At 41.5% G+C, this 26,234-nt stretch overlaps 1 protein-coding gene across 3 annotated transcripts in view; it reads left to right on the forward strand.

Moving 5' to 3' along the window:
- The window catches only part of BLTP3B (bridge-like lipid transfer protein family member 3B), a 120,496-nt gene that overhangs the window by 61,289 nt on the left and 32,973 nt on the right, over positions 1–26,234 (forward strand). For all 3 annotated transcript variants that reach the window (XM_075011302.1, XM_075011308.1, XM_075011309.1), the window contains 10 exons: positions 307–447; positions 929–1,099; positions 2,998–3,178; positions 3,659–3,742; positions 5,055–5,237; positions 5,355–5,431; positions 11,206–11,347; positions 12,137–12,330; positions 15,973–17,477; positions 17,967–18,142. In XM_075011302.1, coding sequence (XP_074867403.1) covers positions 307–447; positions 929–1,099; positions 2,998–3,178; positions 3,659–3,742; positions 5,055–5,237; positions 5,355–5,431; positions 11,206–11,347; positions 12,137–12,330; positions 15,973–17,477; positions 17,967–18,142 — 2,854 coding nt within the window. The remainder of the gene's footprint in view (positions 1–306; positions 448–928; positions 1,100–2,997; positions 3,179–3,658; positions 3,743–5,054; positions 5,238–5,354; positions 5,432–11,205; positions 11,348–12,136; positions 12,331–15,972; positions 17,478–17,966; positions 18,143–26,234) is intronic.

Below are 26,234 nucleotides of genomic sequence, written 5' to 3' on the forward strand. Positions count from 1 at the left end.
CCTTTCCCATTCCCTGAACTAACCAATGTCACTAGAATTGAACATTTTGAGACCACCTGAGAAGTCCAGTCCACAGAAGAAATAAGCGTAAGATCTAAATCCCATAGAAGACTTTATAACTAAATTCATTTTGAAAAATAATCCCTGATCATAGAAGTGGCTGTGTAAATGGGCAGGGTCCAACAGTTTTAGTCAGACTATGCAAATAGAAGATGCTTTTTGTGTTGCTGCTAAACTCCATGCAACTTTCTTATTCTTACTGGCAAACAAATTGCGTATGAAATTAACAGGTTTGTTTTCTTTTAGGTATTAACTTTTAAAGAAATCAATTGGCAAATGATCAGAATAGAAGCAGATGCAATCCAAAGTTCTCAGCATGAAATCCTGAGTGCTCCAGTTCGACTGATTACTAACCAATCAAAAATAAGGGTTACACTTAAAAGAAGGGTAAATTTTAAAACTTGTGAATCTGTGATATGGTTTTACATTATTTCATTTGTTTCTGTATTTGATGTTTATTTTTACAAAGCAACATGTATAGCTGTATAAGCACATGGCAGAGGTTCTGCACTCGAACTATATGGCAATGGGTAAATTTAAGATATTTCATCTTATATTTATTGTATTTCTGAGAAAGCATCATCAACAGAATAGTTTATCAATCTCTGTTAATAGGTAGACCTATGCAATGGACAAGAAATAGAGCAGGCGAAATGTGAAGACCATGGAGTTATACAGGTTTATTGAAAGGTCTAATTTGGCCTGTATTGCCCTCATTTCTGATGGTGTGTAATGAGAAAAGAACTTGGCTTTACTTTCTGGGGTTTAGGTTGAGTATGCAGGGTTGGTAGTTAGAAAACACCATCTATTTTGTAAATGTCAGTGTTAACTATTTAATTTTTAAAATTCATTTTCATTTATTCAACAGTTGAAAGATTGCAATGTAGTGGCATCAAAACTCGTTCTAATACTAGATGATTTGTTGTGGGTCTTAACTGATTCCCAACTGAAAGCTATGGTACAGTATGCCAAATCTCTTAGTGAAGCAATAGAGAAGTCAACTGAACAAAGAAAAAGTTTGGCTTCTGAACCCACACAGGTAAGCTAATTGGTTGTCATAGTAAAGCTTTAGTAAATACAGGTACTCTAAAACAGCATAATAAACAATTAGTTGGTTTACTTTATTTTGGAAACCTCTTTGGTTGTTCATTTTTGATCGAGAGTATCAGATTTTCCATCTTAAAGCACGTTAAAAGTTACTGTAAGATTTGTCATTTCTGAATGTTATGACAACAAGGAAGTAAATTCTACAGTAAACCCTTGATTTAACTGACTAATGGGGGCAGGGGTGTCCATAAAACCTGGAAGTCTGTTTAAATCAGGGAGTTTACTACAACCCACCCCCCGCCAGGCTCCACCAGCCCCTCCACCGCCTCGTCCAAAATGCACCCTACTCACTGACACAGGATGAGCTGCTGGAGTCCCCTGCTGCTACTGCGGGCCCCGCTGTGCACGGCAGCAAAGGTCCTGCGTGTGCAGCAGCAAAAGCTGTGCTGCTGGTGGGAGCCCACGCTGTGTGTGACAGCAAGGCTCCCACCTTGCACAGCACCAAAAGCCACGTCGCTGCTCGGGGTCTTGCCGCCACCTGGAAGAGCTGCCTCTGCTTCTGGAGCTGCCACATGCTCTTCCCACCAGTGGTGGGGTGTGTACGAATGCTGTCTGCCTACGTATGGCACTGCCCCCAGCACATGGCGGCTCTGAGGGAATAGGTGGCAGCTCTGGCTCTTCAGCGGTAAGTCCATGGGGGGAGTGGGTGAGGGGGTATTTGGAATTTTATGGGCCCCAATTAGACAGATTTTGGGAACAATGGGGTCCATTGTTCCTGAAGTCCGCTATATCAGGATCCATAAAATCGAGGGTTTACTATATTTATTAAATCACAAATATGAAATATTTAGAATTCTATCTGTAATATTTGACTAAATATGGTGTCATCTTCCTCTTCTGAGTTCCAAAATATATTTAAAGAGAGTCTTGCGCAGTAGAGGAAATTTTGAGAGAGAAGGAGAATACTTACACAAAATTTAAAAGTACTGGGACAATTCATTTCCCTTTATTGATACTGACAAATTATGTTTTAGTAAGAGCTTTTCCTGTACCAACCTAGCCTGTCTTATGTGAACTTGGAGTGAGATTGTAAGTCTGTATTTGGTATTGTAATCTGTTGCCATGGAAGTGATAATGGTGTCAGAAATAGAATATTGTATTATGCTGAAACCTTCCCTTCCTCTAATATACACAGAAGGATAGACTAGCTGGCCATTTGAGTCTTGTTTCATCCTTTTGCTGTCCATGAAGAAACAGATCTTCTCTAATGCTGCTACAGTGGTCTGAGGATGTTATAGCCAGAGTCCATCATGAAGAATAATGGCTAGTGAATCTGCATTCTCACAAATCCACTCCACACTCTTTCCTTTTTCCATGGACATGTAGCAGACTGGCAAAGGGATGAATTGGGGAACACTCTGGAAGCTGCATAAGTCACATATCCCCCTCTCTCACCATCATACAGCAGCAATACTGCTGTGTTGGGGGCCTTCCCAAAGATAGGGAAGGATTTGACTGATCAGATGTGACTTCAATATTAAGTGGTAGTAAAAGATGTGCTTGCTGTGAGGGAGTAAGTTTTCAAGCATAAGTAGCACAGATAACTGTAGATGTATAAGAAAAAAAGACCTAAAACAATGTTAATATGAAGGCTGATTAAATGAAGTTGCCACTGCTGAGTACCTGCAGGAAACACAGTGCCTTTATCAGTAATTGGGGGAAAATTTTCTAAGGCACATGTAACAGTTGAGCATCTCTCTCCCGTTGACTTTCAGTGGAATTTGGGAACTTAACTACTGCTTGTTCCTGTAAAAATCTTCTGGAATTGTTTTTACATTTCAGTCTTGGAATTTTGAAGTTCTCTAAAGTTATGTGACTTACTCTTTTCAGAGTTCCACTCCTGCACCCACCTCTCAGCAAGTGAAAGCACATCAGGCTTCAGCGGCAGCTGATCAAAATGATGCAATTGTAAAACTGTTCAGTGAATTTGATGTTAAGGAAACTTCTCATCACTTAGTAATTTCTCACTTGGACTTGCATATCTGTGATGATATTCACTCTAAAGAAAAAGGTAACAAAATATCTCTTTTCCAAAATTGTTTGTTTTTATATCTCCAAACTTACAGTAAATTAGAAGACACACTGAGAAGTCTGCTAAGGTTTGTATAGTTTCTCTTAAATGACTAGAATAAAAATATATACAAACGTACATCTGAAGTGCCTATTGACAATTGTTTTCTATTGTGTAGAAGGCTGCTCTATATTTAATGGTCATGAAAGAGATTAATAGTAGTTAAAGAACTGGGATTTTAAAAATATATTTCTTTGATAATAGTGCCAGAGTTACCAGCAATAAATTTATTGGCCTTACGTAGGCACTGGGAGTCCATCCTGGCCAGTTAGGCCAGGCTACATTACTGTAAGGTTATTCATGTGATACCTCATTTTTGATCAGGTACTTTTCTCTGTGGAGATGCACTTAATTGAAAAAGTGAAAATTCACTGGGGAAGGTCAGGTGTCTCTGTAGCTAAAGGTTGCCTTCTTTTACAGCATCAAACAGACGTATTACAGGAGGGGCTATGCAGATTTCTTTTAGCTATTTAACTGTGGACTACTATCCTTTTCACAAAGCAGGTATTTAATGAAATTTTTATTAATATATGTATTGTGTTTTGATATTAAAATTAGTCAAGTGTACAGAAGGCTTGGGCAACAGTATTTCTACATATAGATATTTGAAATACATACTTTTAAAGTCAGTTCAATGCATCTATATCTATTACATGTTGAATAAAAACACTGAGAAGTGAACTAAGATTCTATAAGCATTTCAGGCTAAATACTTTGAACATAAATACAATTGTGTTGAAAAGTTATAATCCATTTCATGTTGAGAAAGGACACCAGGTTGTCAATGTATTAATTTGAAATTTTACACAGAGCTAAGTACAAGATGAGCAGTTCTGAAACTTTTTGATTCTGCACGTGATTCTCTAAATGTGGTAGATTTCCTAGAATTGGTTTAGTGCACTTAAGTACAGAGACAGAATAAGCATGCCATGCAGCTATCATATTAAGTCATGGAAGAACTGATTGACACCAAAATGGAAGATTGACACATGGAAGTTTGGAATGTTAAATTTTGGCAAAAAAACTACTTACAAACTTGGGATTAGCTTCTAATGTGAACCAGGGCGAATAGTTCTTTTCTACTGTTTGGCTTGTAGGAGGAGAAGGTTTTGTCCAAGCTATGGTGTGTTAAAACAGAAATTTGGTATAAGGTGCCAGATAAGACTTGATATTGTTGCATTGGAAGGAGTTATTTGCTGCCATCAGTCACAGACCTGTTTATAGTCAATAGGTATTTGTTCAGCATCATTTGTTCAAGCTATGTTAAAGAATAATTAAATATCTCTTTGTGTATCAATAGCTGAAATAGTAGGAAGCAAGACCTTGGCCAATATGGCAAGATCTAAGTGGAAGCTAAGCCAAATGCTGGGGCAATTGATTGGTTGCAGCTATATGTCAGAAGTTGAAGGGGACCAGAAGCCAAGAGGAAGTGAACAGACGATGAGAGAAGCATTTGTATCCCTTAGAGGCAGCAGTGACAGATCTCCTTGATTCACGGGAGTTGCTAGAAAGGGAGGCTGGAAATTGTGAGCAAGGGCACAGCCTTCGATTATGATGAAGAAAGCAGAGCTTTGTGTACATTCTTTGTCAATTGCTCTAAAAAAACTTGACTCTCATTATCAATCTCTTCCCCTAACAGATACAGTCTAGCAAGGCCCTGAATATCGCCTGATTAATCAAGCCAAAGAGCAATTATATTTTTGAGGTCTTTGAGGAGATTGTCAAATAGTGCTACATTTTTTTTCAATCACTTAGAAATATATTTCTAATGGAAACTTTGTATTAGTTTTGGGCCACATGTGTGTCTTTCTTGTAGGTGACAATTGCAGTCACTGGATGCATTATAGTGATGCCACCAAAACCAGAATTGTGTGGGTCCAAGAATTGTTACATGAGTTCAAAAGCAATGTTGAGTTGCTAAAACAGGCTGTGAAGGATCATAATATAGATTCTCCTACTAAATCCCCACCTCATGGTTCTCCTCAAAACACACAAACAGGTACTTTGTCTTTGTTCACAAGTTGTTTTGCTTATATTTATATTCACTGGATGCCACAGTGTATCCTGTATATGAGGTTGTTCTTTTAAATTGCTTTGCTGTGCTTATTTCGTACAGGCAAGGAACACCAACCAAAGAGTAAACTCATGTCCAGTCCTGTTGTTGTTAGACTTGCAGATTTCAATATATACCAGGTATGATTCTTTTTTACAGTTTGTGACTTTGGCATCACTTTATCCATTGACTTCTATACTTCTGGTATGTACTGAGACGTAATTTTTAAGGGCTTGATTCAAAGTCCATTGATGTCATCAGGACTCTTTCCATTGACTAAGTTGGTTATTAGACTGGACTCTTGTGGCTTTCTCTGGCTTGAAATTAAAAGTTAATATCAGTGAAATTTTTATCATTAATTTGTCTTGAGAGTAAGATTTGGTTCTGCAAGGGAGCTGCTGTAATATAAAGACATCACCTACAGATGCTGTACTTTAGAATCTTATCCTTTCATTATGTCATGCAGAGCACTCATGGGATTCATTGTTTTAGCGTGCAATTTTAGAGTTCTTATTTTTAGCAGGCAGGTATGCAGGAACTTCTGTGGCAGGGTGTGGACCACAATTTGTTTTTAATATAAAGGAGTTCAAAATAGTTGTGCAGTAAGTGTGCATCAAAGAGGTTAATGAAAAATTTGAGTGGAAAATGATTGTTATAGTATAGGAAAAATTAATACAGTAATTGAGGTTTTACAGAAATTACCTTCTGGGATCTTGTTGTAATATTTTATATGAAAAACAATATTTCCTCGTCCCCCTCCCTTTCTTGTTGCTGGTGGCCAAGGACATTCTGGGAAATGTGCTCCCTTACCTGCTCCTGGTCAGGCTTTCTAGGAAGGGAGCTGGTCAAGGAACTACAGCTCCCAAAGCTCCTTGGTTTCTCCCGTCATGACCTGCAGGCTCCCGCTGCACGGTGTAGCAGGAAGGAAGGGAGAGAAACAAGACAGTACATGGTACAAATGCACCACCTTTTCTACCTCACTTATGAGCCGGTTTATGGTTTCATATTCCATATTGAAATATGTTCTGAATTTTATTTATTTCAGAGAAATGTTTAAACTGATTTAAGATGTCATTATTAATATTTTACTTTAAGCAATATTTTTAAATGGACTTTTTGACATTCATTCTTTTTCGTATTTGTTGCTGTTTTAATTACCTGATCTGGTCCAGATTCAGTTACACCAGCACAGGCAGGGAGCAGCTCTACTAAAGGAGTATTTGCCTGCAGGAGACAATGCCAATGCTATTGGGTAGTGCTTTGATGGGAAAGGCAGCTTTAAATTTCAGCTGAAGTCCCCATCGTATCTGCCAGCAGAGGATGCCTGAGAGATGTGTGCTCAGTGAATGCATCTTCCAGCTATCCTAATCTTGTGTCTGTCTCAGGCCTTTTGTGCTATGTCAGCTGTAGTCTCCTTGTGAGAGTGGAGATGGCATATTGCTACCAGAAGTTCTTTTATAAATTTAGAATTTTTTATATACTTCTGTAAGTCGATTGTTGTTTTATGAAATTTTTGTTTTGTAGTATGATAGAGGGTTTAAATTTAATTTACTTCTTTTCTGATGCTTTACTCTATCTTTTTGCTTTCTATTCCTGTTAGTCATTGTTTTTAAGTTGATGCTTTGTATTTGTAAAATTATATTTTGCCATCATATTTAAAATTATTAAACATATTAATACAGGCATATATGAAAACTAAGATATCTGACTTGAGTGGAAGAGGTTTATGCAATTTTATTTCCGTGTAATTTCAAACTCTACTTTGCAAAACTAATATAACAGAAACCAACAAAGATTTTTTGTTTAAAAGATGAGCTATTTTGAAGTTCAGAGCTGTCCTATAAAAACTCTGGATGAAAGCATTTTTTATTTGGCAGACATTTCTCAAATTATTCCACACTCAAAGAAATCTTAAGTGATCAGAAGAGTCAGATAAATTATGTACCAAAAGTAACCCTTTTTTATTGTTGCATAATCTACTTTGGAAGCAATTAATGTAATGTTTGAATAACTTATGTATTGTTAAAAGCATAAGTTAGAGAGATGTTCCACTAGGACTGGATTATTCCGCTCCCATGTGGACCTCAGGGTATCACTGAGCCCAAAAAACCTTGCATTAGTGTGCTGAGCACTCTGCAGCACAACATGTGATCCAAAGCTTATCCCTTGAGAGGTGGTGCACAAGCTGCAGTACACATGGTTCCAGATCAGTGCAGAAGCAGAACTTTGTTTGTAGGAGGACATTCAGTAAGGACAAATGCAAAGTGCTCCACAGGAACAGTCAGTTTCACACATACAAAATGGGAGGTGACTCCCTAAGATGGAATACTGCAGAAAGGGTTCTAATGGTCATAGTGGACCACAAGCTGAGTATGAGTCAACAGTGTGATGCTGTTGCAAAAACAAACAAACAAACAAAAAAAGTGAACACGAGTTTGGAATGTATAAACAGGAGTGTTGTCAGCAATACACAAGAAGTCTCTTACACTCTTACATCCTAGAATACTTAAGGAGCTGATAAAGGAGGTTTCTGAACCTTTAGTTATCTCTTTGAAAAGTCCTGGAAGTCGTGAGAGATTCCAGAAGACTGGAAAAGGGCAAACATAGTGCCCAGCTATAAAAAGGGAAAAAAGAAAAACCAAGGAAACTACAGACCAGTCAGTTTCACTTCTGTGCTGCAGAAGATAATGGAGCAAATAATTAAGGAATTTATCTGCAAACATCTGGAAGAAAATAAGGTGATAGTTACCAGCCAGCATGGTTTTGTAAAAAAACAAATCATGCCAGACCAATCTGACAGCGTTTTTTGACAGGGTAACAGGTCTTGTGGATAAAGGAGAGGCAGTGGGTGTGGTATACCTAGACTTTAGTAAGGCATTTGACATGATCGCTCATGATTTTTGTATCAATAAACTGAGCACATACAACTTAGATGGAGCTGCTATAAGGTGGGTGCATAACTAGCTGGATATCCAGTCTCAGAGAGTAGTTATTAATGGTTTGCAGTCACACTGGAAGGGCATAACAAGTGTGGTTCTGCGGGGATCTGTTTTGGGACCGGTTCTATTCAATATCTTCATCAACAATTTAGATTCGCATAGAGAGTATACTTATTAAGTTTGCAGATGATACCAAGCTGGGAGAGGTTGCAACTGCTTTGAAGGATAGGCTCATAATTCAAAATGATCTGGCCAAATTGGAGAAATGGTCTGAGGTAAACAGGGTGAAGTTTAATAAGGGGAAATGCAAAGTACTCCACTTAGAAAGAAACAATCAGCTTCATACATATAGAATACATTGTAGGGTAGAGATAGGATCCAGAGTGATCTGGATAAATTGGAGGATTGGGACAGAAGAAATCTGATGCTGTTCAACAAGGAGAAGTGTAGGGTCCTGCACCTGGGATGGAACAATCCCAAGCGTTGTCATGTGCTGGGGACCACCTGGCTAAGCAAAAGCACAGCAGAAAGGAACTTAGGGATTATAGTGGATGAAAGGCTGGATATGAGTAAACAGAGTGCCCTTGTAGCCAAGAAGGCCAATGGCATATTGGGGTGCATTAGGAGGAGCATTTTGAGCAGCTCTAGAGAGGTTGTTGTTTCCCTCTATTTGGCACTGCTGAGGCCACATCTGGAGTATTGTGTCCAGTTTTTGGCTCCCCAGTATAGAAAGGGTGTGAATGTGCTGGAGCAGGGTCAGTGGAGGGCAACAAAATGATTAAGGGGCTGGAGCACATGACCTATGAGGAGAGGCTGAGGGTTTTGGACATATTTAGTTTGCAGAAGAGAAGACTGAGGGATGATTTAACAGCAGCCTTCAATTTCCTGAAGGGGAGCTCTAAAGAGGAGGGTGAGAAATTGTTCTCAGTGGTGTCAGGTGGCGGAACAAGGAGTAAAGGTCTGAAGTTAAAGAGGGAGAGGTGTAGGTTGGATATTAGGAAAAACTACTTCACCAGGAGTGTGGTGAAGCACTGGAATGTGTTGCCTAGGGAGGTGGTGGAATCTCCATCCCTAGAGGTTTTTAAGTCGCAGCTTGACATAGTCCTAGCTGGGATGACTTAGTTGGTAATCCTGCTTGGGGCAGGGGGTTGGAGTTGATGACCTCTTGATATCCCTTCCAGCTCTGTGATTCAATGAATGAGAAGCGACTGTCTAGGAAGGACTACTGTGGAAAGGGATTTAGAGGTCATAGTAGATCACAAGCTAAATACGAGTCAACAGTGTGATGCTATTGCGAAAAAAGCAACCTTGATTCTGGGATGCATTAACAGGAGTGCTGAGAGCAAGACATGAGAAGTCATTCTTCCGCTCTACTCAGCGCTCTTTAGGCCTAAATTGGAGTAATGTGTCAAGTTCTGGGCACTACGTTTCAAGAAGGATGGGGAGAAATTGAAGAAGGTCCAGAGAAGAGCAACAAGAATGATTAAAGATCTAGAGAACATGAGCTGTGAGGGAAGACTGAAAGAACTGGGCTTGTTTAGTTTAGAGAAGAGAAGACTTAGAGGGGTCAAGATAGTGGTTTTCAAGCATCTCAAAGAGGGTTACAAGGAGGAGGGAGAAAAATTGTTCTCCTTGGCCTCTGAGGATAGGAAAAGGAGCAATGGGCTTAAACTGCAGCAAGGGAGGTTTACATTAGACATTAGGAAAAACTATCTAAATGTTAGGGTGGTTAAATACTAGTATAAGTTACCTAGGGAGGTTGTGGAATCTCCATCACTGGAGATATTTAAGAGCAGGTTAGACAGACACCTATTGGGGATGGTCTAGATGGTGTTTGGTCCTGCCGAGAGGTCAGGGGACTGGACTTGATGACCTCTTGAGGTCCCTTCCAGTTCTAGTGTTCTATGATTCTATATTTCATGCTGATTAAGCCTCAGCTGGAGTATTGTGTCCAGTTCTAGGCACCACATTTTAGGAAAGAGGTGGAGAAATTAGAGAGGGTCCAGAAAACAGCAACTAAAATGATTAAAAGTCTAGAAAATACGATTTATGAGAGAAGATTAAAAGAACTGGGTTTGTTTAGTTTGAAAAAAAGATGGCTGCGAAGGGGCACAATAGTAACTTTCAAGTACCGAAAAGGATGTTACAAGGAGGGAGAAAAAAATATTCTCTTTGTCCTCTGATGATAGGACAAGAAGCAACAGGATTAAATTGCAGCCAGAAATATAGGACATTAGGAAAAATTTCCTAATAGTCAGAGTGGGTAAGTACTGGAATAAATTGCCTCAGGTGGCTGTAGAATCTCCATCACTGGAGATATTTAAGAACAGGTTGGAGAAATATCTAACAGGAATGATATAGATGGTGCGTAGTCCTGCTGTGAGGGCAGGGGACTGGACTTGATGACCTCTTGAGGTCTCTTCCAGTTCTGTGATTCTGCAGTCACGTGGCTGAGCTGGGAATACCAGAGTCTGGCCGCTTTTCAGGTACACCCTTTCTTCTTCAGAGCTGCCTGATTTTGACTCCTGGTGTTCTTGTGCAGCTGCTAGGCCACTACAGATCCTTGCCTGGTTTTGGTCTATGTGGCTGTCCCCCAACACTTTCAAGTGGAAGGCAGAGGGGAATTTAGTGGAGGGAGGTATCTACTGCAGGCAGCTGCTTTTTCCCATAAGCACATGCACAGGGACTATAGTGTTGTGTGTTGGCTCCATCCATCACCATGCCCCCTTCTGTGCTCTGTGTAGTCCCTTGCAGGTAAGTTCATGCATACTGCCTCTACCCTATGACATTCATGTTTTGCTCTCTGCAATGGGTGCCATTGGGAGGCTACATCAGTGGGGTTGTCATGCCAGCTTGTTGCAGATTCCATCTGTGAGGTAGTGCTGTCCCTGGCATCACTGACATAATCAACTATTTTTAATGATTCATAATAACGTAGTTACGTATTGATAAAACTGAATATTTGTCTTTTGCAGGTCTCTACAGCAGACCAATGTCGTTCTTCCCCTAAAACTCTGATTTCTTGCAATAAAAAGTCACTTTATCTTCCACCTGAAATGTCAGCTATTCATATTGAATTCACTGAGTACTACTATCCAGATGGAAAAGATTATCCTAGTAAGGTTATTGTTCCGAAAAACCTTTGTTCTTGCATTATTTTTTCCTTTTGTGTAGCCTTATGGTAACTTGAAATCTGATGGAAATACTAATTCATATTTGACATTGAAAAATGGTGAAAAGGTTATTGCGCTGAATTAGTTGTAAAATTATTTTTATGCACATAACACTTCTCCATGTTCACTAGTGTTTGTGCATACCATTGATTTTTGTAAATATTACATTTAAAGCCCAAAAATATACATATTTTCACCAAGAAATAAAATACTGATTGTATAGTACACACACACACACACCAAGAAATAAAATACTGATTGTGCAGTGTACATACACACACACACACACACACACACTCTTTTTAATATTGGCACTCCTCTGCTGTACAAAAGAAATCAACCTATTGTGATACTACCAAAGCTGTAACAAAAGGCCTGCTGGAGTTATTTTAGTAACATGGGCGAGGGTTCAGCATTCTCTTATGAAAGAAAATCCTAGCAGGCATCCTGAGGATGATGCTCATGACAGAGGCTCTCCTCTGACCTTGTCGCTTTCTTTCAACTGTGGTGCCCGTCTCCTTTTATTCTATTTTAATTTAACATTTGATATGCAGTGAAGATGTGAGCATCAGAAAGAGAGAGTGGAGAGCGATACACTCGGCCTCCTGTTCCCCATGGCCCGTGGAGTGGGTTTTCTGTTTCTTCTGTGGCAGAAAGTGGAGGAGATATGGCTCTGCATTATTAAGCTAAAATAAATATTCTATGATTTAATTTTGTTTTGTATCTCCCTTAGTTCCATGTCCGAACCTTTATGTGCAGCTGAATGCTCTGCAGTTCACGCTGGATGAGAGGAGTATTCTTTGGCTAAATCAATTTGCATTGGATTTGAAACAAAGTCTCAGTCAGTTCATGGCCATGTATAAATTAAATGATAATTCAAAATCTGATGAGCATGTTGATGTTAGAGTTGATGGACTTATGTTAAAGGTACTGTATTTGGGGTTTTTTTTAGAGCAAAATACATATTTTTTTTCATCCCTGGAAAACCTTATTAATCAAATAATGAAAAAAGGATAATATGCTAACAGAGTCTGATGATCTAAGGAAAGATGTGACAGGAAAAACAGAGGATATGCTGTAGCAGCTCACCTTTTCTTCTAGACCGCCCCTTGATACTGAGTAGGTAGTAGGTTTGGCTAAAAGTCTCATTGGCAACAGGCCATCCTGGCATAGCTGAGAGTGGAAAATATGCTTGGATAGCATACTTACAGTTCAGGTCTCTGTGTGTACAGTTGTACCTCTAATATGCACAGAACAGTAGTAACTTGCCTTAATTTTTTAGCTATGAGATCTTAACAATTATGGGGGGTGTCATATGTAATAAAAGTATGGTCTTGACACCTGTCCGGTCATGCATTCTCCCTGCTCTTTGCTGAACTGCAGCTGTTAGGTTGTGATCCTTTAGTATTTGTGGATCTTGAGGGGAGAGTACAGCTTTTACTATGTACAGTGAGAATTTTTCTTCTTTTGTAGTAAGATACTACAGACTGCATTCCCTTTCATGTCATGAAGCTGGATAGGTCTTATGAAACTGATATACAAGAGAGCTGAACTGCTGAGATCTAAAGTCCTGATCAGTTATCAGTGTGATTGTGTGCTTTTGAAATTCATTTTAGTTTGGCTTTCAGCAGAGAAACAAGCAAGATTGCAAAATGCAATTCAGTTGGCATAATAATGGCACTGCTTAATAAGTTTATCGATCTGAACGGCAAGCAACGCGCAAAGAAGAGGGGAAACAGACTCCGCACCTACCATTTTTGCATATGTTGCAATATTTAATGCTTGTCTGTATGGGGTGGTAACACAGTTTATGGTGGTGTGATTTGTAAAGCATAGTAATATATTGCACATGAACTGGTCTGTGTACACCCTGCAAATGTACTTTAACATATTGCTGTCTGAAACAGTTCTACATTAAAGTATACTACAGAATCTTTAGTGCACGCTAGCAGAGGCTGCATGGAACAATTAATGTGCAACATCTTAATGAATTTTGGAAATCACATCGCTGTAAAACACCTAACCCAATCATCTAGACAGACACATAGCCCCTGTGTCTACGTGTGCCCCTGCCTTTCGAAAGGGGCATGTTAATGAGTGGGTTTGAAAGATGCTAATGAGGTGCTGCAATGAATATGCAACGCCTAATTAGCATAATGGCAGCCGGGCGATTTGAAAGTGCGGCTTTTTGAATAGCACGCCACCCTTGGAGACGGGACCTTCCGAAAGGACCCCATCAGTTTTCAAAAGCCCTTGTTCCGATCACCAGATAGGAATAAGGTCTTTCGAAAACTGGGGGGATCCTTTTGGAAGGTCCCGTCTCCAAGGGCGGCACGCTATTCAAAAAGCCGCACTTTCAAATCGCCCGGCCGCCATTATGCTAATGAGGCACTGCATATTCATTGCAGCACCTCATTAGCATATTTTGAACCTGCTCATTAACATTCCCCTTTTGAAAGGAAGGGACGTGTGTAGACCCAGCCAGCATGAAGATGTGATGCTCTAAATGAAACTTCTGAAGTGTGCATTTGACATCTATATATAATAATATAATTATACAAATAACGATAATGAAAATGTATTTGTCATATAATCACTGTTTACTTACAAATCTGGGACCTAACCCTGCATCTAATTAATTACATGAGTAATTTTACTCATATGAATAATTCCATTTAAGATAACAGGATAAAGTTGTTTGTATGCTCAGGTGTTTTCAGGATCAGAGTTTCCAACCCCTAACATTGCAAATGGATTCAGCCACAAAGATCCTTATACCTGGGTGGTATCCTATTGATTCCACTAGGATTATGTGTGGTGCAGGGTTCTGTGTTAGCAGATCCTGATACAAGATCAGGGTTTAAAATATTTTTAACACTTGGGCTAGGTCTACACTAGCTCAAATATTCGAAATGGCCGTGCAAATGGCCGTTTTGAAGATTATTAATGAGGTGCGGAAATACATATTCAGTGCCTCATTAGTATGCCGGCAGCCGTGGCACTTCGAAATTGCTGCACCTTGCTGCTGCGTGGCTCGTCCAGATGGGGCTCCTTTCCAAAAGGATCCTGGGAACTTTGAAGTCTACTTATTCCTATTTGCTGATAGGAATTTATTTATTTTCTGCTGAAAGGAATAAGGGGATTTCGAAGTTGGTGTGGTCCTTTCGAAAAAGAGCCCTGTCTGGATGAGTTGCGCGGCAGCAAGCCACGGTAATTTCGAAGTGCCACGGCTGCTGGAATGCTAATGAGGCGCTGAATATGTATTTCAGCACCTCATTAGTAATCTGCAAAATGGCCATTTGCATGTCCGTTTCGAAGATTTGGGCTTGTGTAGGCCCAACCTTCGAGGATAAAAATGTTCAGTTTAAGAGTAATCCAGCACACTGGACTACTTCAAGGTTTTAAGTACCCTAGTACATTTACTTTTATCAGAGCAAATGAAATTACTAGTGCAACATTAAGACAGATTTTACTCACACAGAAATTCAAATAGAAGATTCAGACACACAAACTTGCCAGCCAATATGGCAGATGAGTTTTCATTACACAATTAAATTACAAAACAAGTATCGTGAATTTTATAGCATTCTCTAAGACATATATTGTTGCATTTTTATTGGCTGTCTTAATAATTACATATATGCAGAAGCCATTATATTTCACAATGCTGAGCAAGCAGATGTAATGAAAGTTACTTTTATATGCATGTGGAAGCAGAGTTCAGATTACATATTCAGATAACTTCAAAACTATTGAACAGATTTTTCATTGAACTGTCTGCAAAGTCACTTCTGAGTTGACTTAAAGCATGAGAAATTTCAGTCCAGTGTAACCATCTTGCATTATTTCAGATAAGAAAAGCCATAAGCCCTGTTAGCTTTGCATGGACATTGAGATTCATGGCAATGATCTTATGAACGAGATTGTGTGTAGTGGCCTTGATCAAAATTTAGAGAGCCCAAATGAAAAGCTGCAGAACCAGGAGACTGGCCTATTCTGTTTTGTACAGCAGTGGCAACACTAGCAAGTTCTTTTGGAAAATCAGGCCCTTTTCTGAAAGAACACGCAGATTGTCCACACTCAAAATGTGCTCTTTTGATCCAAAATCGAAAGAATGCGGCTCTTCTTCTGGAACCTCTCTTCCACTCCCAGATCAGACAGAACACTTTCTTTTTGAAAGCTTATTTCAAAAAAAAAAAAAAAGCGTGTGTAGACGCTCAGTGGGCTCTTTTTTTAAAGAGCAGTCCTCATGGCGCTGGATTTTTTGATCCCTGGCCCATTCTTTCAAAAGACCAGGGGCTATGTGGACATTCTTTGTTGAAAGAAAGGATTGCTCTTTCAGTCTGCTTTTTTGTGTGTGGACGTGCTCATTTGAAAGGAGATCTTTAGGAAGACATTTTTTGAAAGATTGCTGTAGTGTAGACTCGGCCTTTTAGTGTATATATCATCCTATGAAACTTCAATTTCTTTCATTCGCTCATTTTACTTCGCATGATTATTGTTTTCTTTAAAACGATGTATGCCTTTTAAATTTATTTTTAACTATATTAATGTATTTTTCTATTGCAGTTTATCATTCCAGCTGAAAAGAAGCCTGAAATCCATAAAGATCAGCCACATGCAATTTCTATTCAGAGTTCTGAAATGATTGCTACAAATGCAAGGCACTCACCAAACTGTAGACATTCTGACCTGGAAGCCTTGTTCCAGAGCTTCAAAGATTGTGAATTTTTCAGTCGTACGTTCACCAACTTTCCCAAATCCCCAGACAATTTTAATCTTCTGCATCCAATCTTCCAGAGACACGCTCATGAACAAGATACTAAGATGCATGATGTTTATAAAGGCTATGTCATCCCAAAGCTAAATAAATATGCACTAAAAACATCTGCTGCCACTGATGTCTGGGCTGTGCATTTTTCCCAATTTTGGATAGATTTTGAAGGAATGAAAAGTGGAAAAGGTCGACCAATAAACTTTGTGGACTCATTTCCACTATCCCTTTGGGTTTGCCAGCCAACGAGTTTTATACAGTCCCAAAAGGAACTCTTTTCTTATTATGAGACAGCTTTTAACATTCCAAGAAGTGACTCTAGTGACCTGGCTAATAGACTTCAGCGCAAAAAGCTTTTGAAGGAATATTATAGTACTGAGACAGAGCTCTTGACCAATGGCATTCAAAGGCTTCATCCCTCAGACAGTACTTCAGGAGTTCTGTCTGCAAGTTCCTCCTCTGATGCAGATGTACATGTTCTTGTTCATATTCACAAGCATGTTAGCATGCAGATCAATCATTACCAGTACCATTTCTTATTGGTGCTCCATGACTCACTTGAATTGCTCTTGGAAAATTTAAGGAAAGATGTAGAAGCAGTAACAGGCAAACCTGCGCGAGAGACGGATGCCTGCATTGGGATCTTACTTGAAAGTGCAGAAGTAGCTCTATTGCTCCATCCAGTGGCTCAAGCAAAACCCTGTAAGTCTCCAGTTGTTGAAGAAGAAAGTATAATGGCAGAAGCTCCTTCTCCCTTGGAAAATGAGGGCATTCTTGCATCAGAGAGTAAACTAATAACCAATGACATAATGCAGACTGTGGATATTAATTATGCAACTGAGTGTACAGCTGAGAGCACTGAGGTTAACAAAGTCATTTTGATGGATCCCCTTCTTTTTAAATCAGACAGTGATATGGATTTTCAGATGGGAATAGCATTTTCAGATGATACATCAGATAAATGTTTGGGAAAAACAAGCGAAGACACCTGTAGTGGCCTTTTTATTAGAAGTGAGTCAGAAGAAGTTTGTGTGGCATTAAGTGACAAAAGTAGCTTGAATTCTAGGGATTTGGTGAATATTTTAAATAACCAGGAAGATTCTGTTGAGTTATTCACTGATAAAGAGGATGATAAAAGTAGTTTTTCAAACAAGTTAACTGATCAGAAAAGTGGACCTGAAGGCTCTCCTGTTAAAGTTGCAGACTTAGATCCAGAAACAACCTTACAATGTGAAGAGCTTGAAATGAACAAGGAAGAAGTATCTACAGTTAAAATGCTTGCATCTCAGTCTACTTTAAGGTATAAAAGATTTTATATCTCAGTTACTATGCTCTTATTGCCAAGGAAAAAGTTAATTGAAAAATTAAATAAAGTCAAATAAAATTCAGAATTGACATAGATAATGGAACTGAAAATTTAGTAGTTCAAAACATACTATTTTAAGCATTAAGAAATTATGTAGACATTCAGTGACAGTGGAATCTCACAATAAATAAGGTTCAAAAGTTGATCAAATTGTTAACAGAATATTAATTTTTCATATTCTAGACTAAATAGTTGTAAAAACACAAAATAATTGATGCGTGTCTACAGTGTAATTTACAGATTTTAATGAATGCATGCTGTACTTGGTTTACCTCTTTTTTTCCCCTAAAAATGACAAAATTATTTTATGTTACATACCAGTGTTTCTTTGATTTTGTTCCTGGATCTGGAGGCTTTTGATTTTGTTTCCTAGAATCCCTTTCATTTTAAGTAATAATTTCCTAATATCTTTATATTAAAAAGTGGAAAGCCTAAGGAACGCTGCCAGTCCAACCTTCCTGCATTCTCTGTTTCTTACAAGAACATGAAGAGAAGTCCATCACAAGTTTCTTTGGATACCATTTCTATTGAGAGTATGATGTTAGAAGAACATTTGGTAGAGAGTGATGGAAGTGACAGCCAAATCTTTATGGAGAAAGGTAAACAAATTCAACAAAGTGATTACATGCAATATATGAAAGCATTGTCTAATAATGTGCTAAAAGTACATAGTGTGCTGAATCCTGTTTCGATTACTTAAGCAGCTCTATTTACTGCACCAGTTGGTGGCACCAAATGTTTTCCTATCTAGGTGAAAGATAAAATTTAAAAAATAAACTGACAGTTGAGTCAGTTATTACCTCTTTCAAGGGTGATGGATGTGTGGGGATTTTTGTTTTTTTTTTTCTTTTTTGAGGAGGAGGAACCAAATTATAATGTAATTTTAGGACCAGGAATACTGGAAGTACTCCTTTTAGCGGACCATAGCCAGCTGTACATGTTCGCAGGGTTGGCCTCTAAATTATACTGTTGTTTTACCATTGTAAATAATAATTCTTCTTTGAGGGTCCCCATGGGTGTTCCACCTTTGGGTGTGTCAGAGCTGCTTCACCCACCGGCCACAGGCTTCTGTGTACCAGTGTTGTTCTCCCCTGCTCCCCCCGCCTGCCTGTGTGCACAGGGCACAGGCATGAGATGCCTGTGGCCCTTACTGCACATGCACAGGCAGCAGGTCCCTCAGTTCTTGTCCAGTTGCTGCTGGCTTTGGTCAAAAGCAACTTCTCCCCTCAGTCACCTGAAATTAATAATAATTATATAAATAAGAAAAAAGAAATCTAAGGCAAAACAGCTATTTAAAACAAGGAACAAGTGGACAACAAGGGAAAGCCGTAGAGGCAGCTTTCCCGAGCAGCTCTGCTCCATAGCACAACCAGGCCAGTCAGTTTCACTCATGCCCGGCTTGCCAGTTTTTAGAAAGTGCTCTACTTTGGCCTTTCAGTTTCAGTTTCTGATGGCCACTCTCTTTGCATGGTGTCTGGGTCAGCACCACGACACAAACAGCCGCCCACACTAAGTGGTCCAGGAGGGCGAGACAGCAACAGCTCCGGATGTGGCAGACTGAGAGGGCTTTCTCACCAATGGATTGCAACGACTCCCTCCTCAGGCATAGCTCACAGGGGGTGAAGATCTCTGAGAGGGCTTTGACAAGGACAAGCCCTAGAGATAAGGGCAGATTCCCTGGAGCTAGGAAAAGGTCTCACACCTCCGCAAGGTCTGTCTCCTCAGCTGTGAAATTGACAAGCTTCAAGCCCGGTGCTGCCGCCCTCCCTCAGGTTGAGCGGGCAGCTTTGAGTCCTTCACTGAAAAGGCAGAAGAAGGAGAGGGCTCACCCCTCCTCATACAAGATGTTGTGGCTTTTTGACACAGCCAGCATCCCAAGCGTGGAAGGAAAAAGAAAAAGCAATAGATCAATGCGGGCAACCGCTGAAACATCAAACCGGCACCGGCAAAGTGTGTGAAAGGGCTTAGCATGGCTATAGCTGTTCCCAACCGCTCAGTATTGGCATTGCAAGGGGTCCCGGTAGTGATGCATCCTCCACCTTTTATGCCACAGTATACCACCATAGGGGACCTCTCTGTTACTTTGGTGCCTGGTACCTGCCTGCTTAGTGAAGGCTTCTTACAGGGCTGCAGGTTTTTTACATTTGCCCACTGAGGCTTTGAATTCAGGGTCCTCTGACCCAGATGATGAAAGTTCTCCTCAGACAACAGCAGAGAAATCTTCTAAGCCAGTACAGTTACAACACTGGCAGCAGAAATGCATGCCCCCATGCATGCCACCTAGCTGGCCTTACTGGGATCTGTGGGCAGCTTTTCAACACCAGCCCATTACCCAGCCACTACCTCAACCTGTGCCTATGACCAGACCTCGACCCCCAAGTGTTCAGTTATTGGATAGGTCAGAGTTTTCAGAGGCCGATGACTATGGGACTTACACTGGGGGAGATGGCAGATCAACTTCTCTGCTCCCGTCACAGTTTTCTCCCTCATTGTCCTCCACAATCTTGATGATGCAACCACCCACTGCCCACTTGGGTGATGACTTCAGGACCTTTCAAGACCTCTTCAGGAGGGTCTCAGACAGGTTCAAGATATCCCTCTGAGCCCTGAAGTATACACATCACAAGCTGGCTAATATTTTACGTTCATCCACTCAGAACAGAATGGCAATACTAATCAGTGAAACCCTTCTGCATCCAGCCAGGCTTCTCTGGAGCACTCCAGCCTCCGATCCACCCACGTCAAAGTGGCTGGACCGAAAGTACTACATAGCCTCAAAGTGGGCTGAATTCCTCTTCTCCCATCCACCCTCTGACCCACTGACAGTAGAGTCTGTGAATCAGAGGGGTAGACAGCAGAATACCAGGTGCATCCCAGGATGCAAAGAGTAGAAGAAGCTGGATGCGATGGGAAGAAAGGCTTACTCATCAGCCAGCCTGCAGTTTTGCATTGCCAGTTATATGGCACTACTTGCGAAATACATGCACCATGTCTTTGACCAACTTCACACCTTTATTGAAACAATTCCAGATAACAAAAGAGACCAATACAAAGCCCTCATGGGAGAGGGCTTCCTCATTTCAAGGACAGCTTTACAATCAGCTCTGGACACAGTGGATACTGCTGCCAGGTCCCTAGCATCAGTGGAGGCCATGTGGTGAGTGTCCTGGTTACAATTGTCTGGGTTTCCTAGGGAGGTCCAAACTACCATCGAGGATCTTTCCTTCAAAATGACTCAACTCTTTGCTGAGAGCATTAGGATCCACAGGTCACATTACGTACCCTTGTCATCAAAACGGTTGCTAAAAACGTAAACAAAACAGACAGTTTAGTTATAAGTACAAACCATTTCAAGACCAGTCTCTGACCTAGCAGGTACCAGCCCACCAGTCATTTTGAAGATTTGGTTGAGAGTCAGATGGTCCCATAGCGAGGGGCTTCCAATCGAGCCACACCGCATGTTTGGCTCAAGACTAGCAGCATTCGACCCTTCATGGTGAGCGATAACCACTGACAACTGGGTCTTAGAGATTATACATCATTCCATTCATCTCCAAACCCCAGTCCTCGTACCTGTCTCTTTTCAGAGACCCCTCTCATGAGACTGTGCTCTTGCAAAAGGTACAACATCTTCTACAGCTGGGAGCCATAGGAGAGGTACCCACTGAACACAGGGGAAGAGGGTTCTACTCATGGTACTTCCTCACACGGAAGAAAACGGGGTGGGTTGGAGACCCTTATGAGACCTCAGAAGTCTAAAGCGGTATGTGCTTTGTCAAAGATTTGAGACGGTAACGTTAGCCACAATCATCCCTGCACTGCAGAAAGGGGATTGACTGTCCACTCTCAACCTCCAGCATGCTTATTTTCATGTGGCCAATGCACCCATCACACAGGCGATTTCTCAGATTCATGATAGCAAAACAACACTTCCAATACAGGGAGCTACTCTTCGGCCTTCGCACAGCACCAAGTGTCTTCTCAAAGGTCCTAGCAGTGGGTACTGCATATCTAAGAACAAAGGGGATAACCATTTTTTCCTACCTAGATGTTTGCCTAATAGGGGGGCACTCCCTAGCTCAGAATCAATGGGCAACAGCTTTGACCGGAATGTATAACCCTCACAAAGTGCACCCTGGGACCAACTCACATGCTCGAGTTCATTGAGGCAATCTTGGATCGCCAAACAGCCATAGCCTTCCTGTCTCAACTAAGATTACAATCAATCCAAGACCACATTCTCATGCTACAGGTCAGTCCCAGCATAACTGCCAGGTAATGTCTATGTCTCCTCAGCCACATGGTGGCAGTGATCTCAGTCATGTCTCATGCACGCTGCCGGATGAGACCAATGAAGGCCTGTTCAGAGCATGCCCATCTGCTGTACAGAACACTGAGCATCCCAGCTACAGTCAGGGACTCCCTCAGTTGGTGGATGCAGCCTCAGAATGTATGAATAGGGTTTCCCTTTCAGATGCCCTCTCCAACTGTCATGACAGATGCTTCCATACTAGTTTGGGATGCACACCTAGGCTGCGTCTACACGTGCACGCTACTTCGAAGTAGCGGCAGTAACTTCGAAATAGCGCCCGTCACGTCTACACGTGTTGGGCGCTATTTCGAAGTTGAAATCGACGTTAGGCGGCGAGACGTCGAAGTCGCTAACCCCATGAGCGGATGGGAATAGCGCCCTACTTCGACGTTCAACATCGAAGTAGGGACGTGTAGACGATCCGCGTCCCGCAACATCGAAATAGCGGGGTCCTCCATGGCGGCCATCAGCTGGGGGGTTGAGAGATACTCTCTCTCCAGCCCTTGCGGGGCTCTGTGGTCACCGTGGGCAGCAGCCCTTAGCCCAGGGCTTCTGGCTGCTGCTGCTGCAGCTGGGGGTCCGTGCTGCATATACAGGGTCTGCAACTAGTTGTTGGCTCTGTGTATCTTGCACTGTTTAATGAAAGTGTGTCTGGGAGGGGCCCTTTAAGGGAGCGGCTTGCTGTGGAGTCCGCCCCGTGACCCTGTCTGCAGCTGTGCCTGGATCCCTTATTTCGATGTGTGCTACTTTGCTGTGTAGACGTTCCCTCGCTGCGCCTATTTCGATGTTGGGCTGAGCAACGTCGAAGTTGAACATCGACGTTGCCGGCCCTGGAGGACGTGTAGACGTTATTCATCGAAATAGACTATTTCGATGTCGCAACATCGAAATAAGCTATTTCGATGTTGGGTGCACGTGTAGACGTAGCCCTAGGGTAGCAAGTGGTCCAGGGCACATAGTCAGCAAACGATTGGCTCCAGCACATCAACTGGTTAGAAAGGAGAGCAGTTCATTATGCCTGCTTGCACTTCTCCATGTGGATCTCCAACATCACAGTCAATATAACGATGGATAATATAGCAATGATGCACTATGTCAACAAAGAGCGGAGAATGATTGAAACACCTCTGCCAGGAATTAATGCAGCTGTGGGAGTGGTGTACTCCTTGACAAATCCACTTGATAGTGTCCTACATACCAGGCAAAAACAATCTGCCACATCTTCTGCAAATGAAGGTTCCCAGTTGTGGATTTGTTTGCTACAGCTGGCAATAGGTGATGCCTCGTCTATTGCTCCAGACATGGATTAGGTTGCAACTCACTGAGGGATGCATTCAGTATCACACGGAATGGACCTTTACTATATTCTCCCTGATCCCTCTGATTCAGAGGGTTGTGGTCAAGATAAAGTGGGATCATCATCATCAATAACTGTGGGCTCAGCGCCTGTTGGTGTTTGATGCCTCTCTCACTGTTTCCTTCCATCTTTCCCTGTCCAGTGCAGAGTGGCTTAATTTCTGTAGGCTAGCTCTGCACCAGTCTACTATAGCATCTCTCCATTCTCTGTTGGGTCTGCCTCTCCTATTCGAACCGTCAATTATGCTGAATACTAGGGTCTTGATTTTTCGTTTGTCGTTCATTCTGCAAATATGTCCAAATAGTTGTAGCTTTCATTCTATAAGCTTCTGCAGCAAGTTCTATTTTGGCTGTATCTTCCTGTATGATTCCTCACTGGTGACCTTCTGCATCCATCCTAATCTCAGACTCTTTCTATAACAACTCCTTTCGAATGCCAATAATCTTTTTGAATCTTTCGTTATCACCCATGTCTCACATACGTACAACATGCTGCTGAATACACACGTTTTCAAGATGCTCATCTTCATTCTTAAGCTAATTGCTTTGCTTTTCCAGATCTTATCCATCGCTTTCAAACTCGCTTTTGGTTTCGCTATTCTAGTCACTGTTTCCTTCTTACAGTCTCGATCATACGTTATGTTGTTCCCCAGATATGTGAACTTCTCTTCGTTTTCTAATTCAATACCATTGACACTGACCTTTCTTCCTATTTCCTTATCTCCAAATACCATTGTTTTTGTTTTATTGATGTTCATAATAAGTCTGTACTGCTTCCATTCTTCATTTAACACCTGCACCATTTTTGCTAGCTACTCCTCATCTCAGCGTACATAGAGTCGTTGTGGAACATAGTATATAGTTATGGTATCCTGCAATGCTACATCAACACCTTCCAAAATGTCTACCTAAACTCCAGTTGCTGTGTGAGGACTGATAGTGGTATGACCGATTTCTTCAGTATTGACTCTGGTGTGCAGCAAGGGTGTGTTCTATCACCGTTCTTGTTCCTTTTGGCTGTGGACTTCATTGTGACGAAAGCAATGTGCAGGACGAATTTTGGTATCTCTTGGGAAAACGAGTGCCGGCTCACGGATCTGGACTTTGCCGACGATATCGCGCTGCTTGCAGAAACGGGCGAATGCTTGCAGGACATGACAACAAGCTTAGAAAAAGAAGCAGATAAAGTTGGGTTGATGATAAACAGTAATAAAACAAAGGTGATGTGGATCGGAAAAGCTCAGGCGAACATGCAAATAGTGGTCGAAAGTCAGTCCTTAGAAGATGTCTGGCGGTTCACCTGTCTTGGCAGCAGTCTGTCCAATGATGGGGATGTCGAGGCAGATGTCAACTGTAGAATCGGGAAAGCCTCAGCAGTGTTCCAAAGACTATGCCCAATTTGGTCTGCATCAACAATTGGCCTTGCTACAAAGCTTCGACTCTATAGCACTGTTGTCACGTCCACTGCAATCCATGCCAGTGAAACATGGAAAAACACTGCAAGAATATCACAGAAGCTGAATGTGTTCCACCAACGATGGCTGCGTAAGATCCTTGGTGTTACCTACATCGATCACATTACTAATGAAGAGATTCTTCGAAGATGTGGTCTGTGGAGACTGCAGGATGTTGTGGCAGAGTGTAGATTGCATCTTGCTGGACACATCCTGCATCTTTCAGATAATCTTCATCCAAAGGTAGCAATGTGATGGACACCAGCTAAAGGAAGGAGAAAGAGGGCAAGACCACTGAAAACGTGGCAAAGCACGGCTAAAGAAGACTTTAAGAACATTGGTATAACATGGGAAGAGGCGGAAACAGTGGCATCAGACTGAAATCTCTGGAGAACACTTGTTGCCCAATGTGCCCAGACGCACAGGCGGACCTAAGTCTAAGTCTAAGACTCGTCATCTTCCTCAATGATAACTATATCATCTGCAAACCTTAAGTTGTTAATTCTTTTCCCATGCACAGATATCCATTCTACCTCTTCCTTGATCTTGTCCATCGCTCTCTCCAGATGTGCAATGAAGATATTTGGTGATATTGGACCTCCTTGTCTCGTACCTCTACTTGTTTTAAACCAACTTCCCAATCTGATGCCAGTACAACTAAATGTTAAAAGTGGGATCAGGCTGGGGTTATACTGCTAGCACCCAGATGACCCACACAGACCTGGTTCTTAGAATTTCTACAACTGTCCAAACATCCCTCATGTTGTCTTTTGCCCATCTCCTCACTCCTAATGCAGCAGAACTGGTCCATTCACCACCCAGCCACTGACCACCTTCACCTGCACACTTGGTTCCTGGTTGGCTGACGGATGCAGAGTTGCATTGTCCACTTCAGGTCCAAACGATCCTAGAAAACGGCAGGCATCCTGCAACAAGGAAGACCTACTTACAAAAAAGGCAATGCTTCATAGCCTGATGCCTCTCCCATTTAGGCAATCCCATACAAATGGGGATCCCATACATGCTCACTTACGTACTTCTCCTTCAGCAAACAAATCTATTTTCCAGCATGATTAGGGTCCACCTGGAAACCGTATCTGCCTTCCAACCACCTATAAAAGATGACTCTGTCTTCACCCATCCATCTGTCAAGTGTGTTCTTAAAGGCCTCCATAACACCTTCCTGCCGATCAGAGTCGACGCCTTCATGGGGCTTCAGTTTGGTCCTCAGGGCCCTAACCAGCAAACTGTTCAAACCGATAGCCACCTGCTCTTTGCTGTACATGTCCATGAAAGTAGCTTTCCTTGTGGCAATCACTTGGCATGATAGATGGGGGAGATCAGTGCACTGATGTCTGAACCACCATACATGACTTTTTACAAAGGCAAAGTGGTCCTCCGCACCCACCATAAATTCCTCTCTAAAGTACTTACCTCTCTCCGCTGCATCAAACCAGTGTACTTTCCCGTCTTCTTTCCTAAGCTGCATAACGATGATAGGGATAGAGCAATGCATACCCTCAATGTCTACCAGGCTTTGGCCTTCTACCTGCAGAGATCGCAGCCATT

The sequence above is a fragment of the Carettochelys insculpta genome, chromosome 1 (genome assembly GCF_033958435.1).
Source record: "Carettochelys insculpta isolate YL-2023 chromosome 1, ASM3395843v1, whole genome shotgun sequence".
NCBI classification, from domain to species: Eukaryota; Metazoa; Chordata; order Testudines; family Carettochelyidae; genus Carettochelys; species Carettochelys insculpta.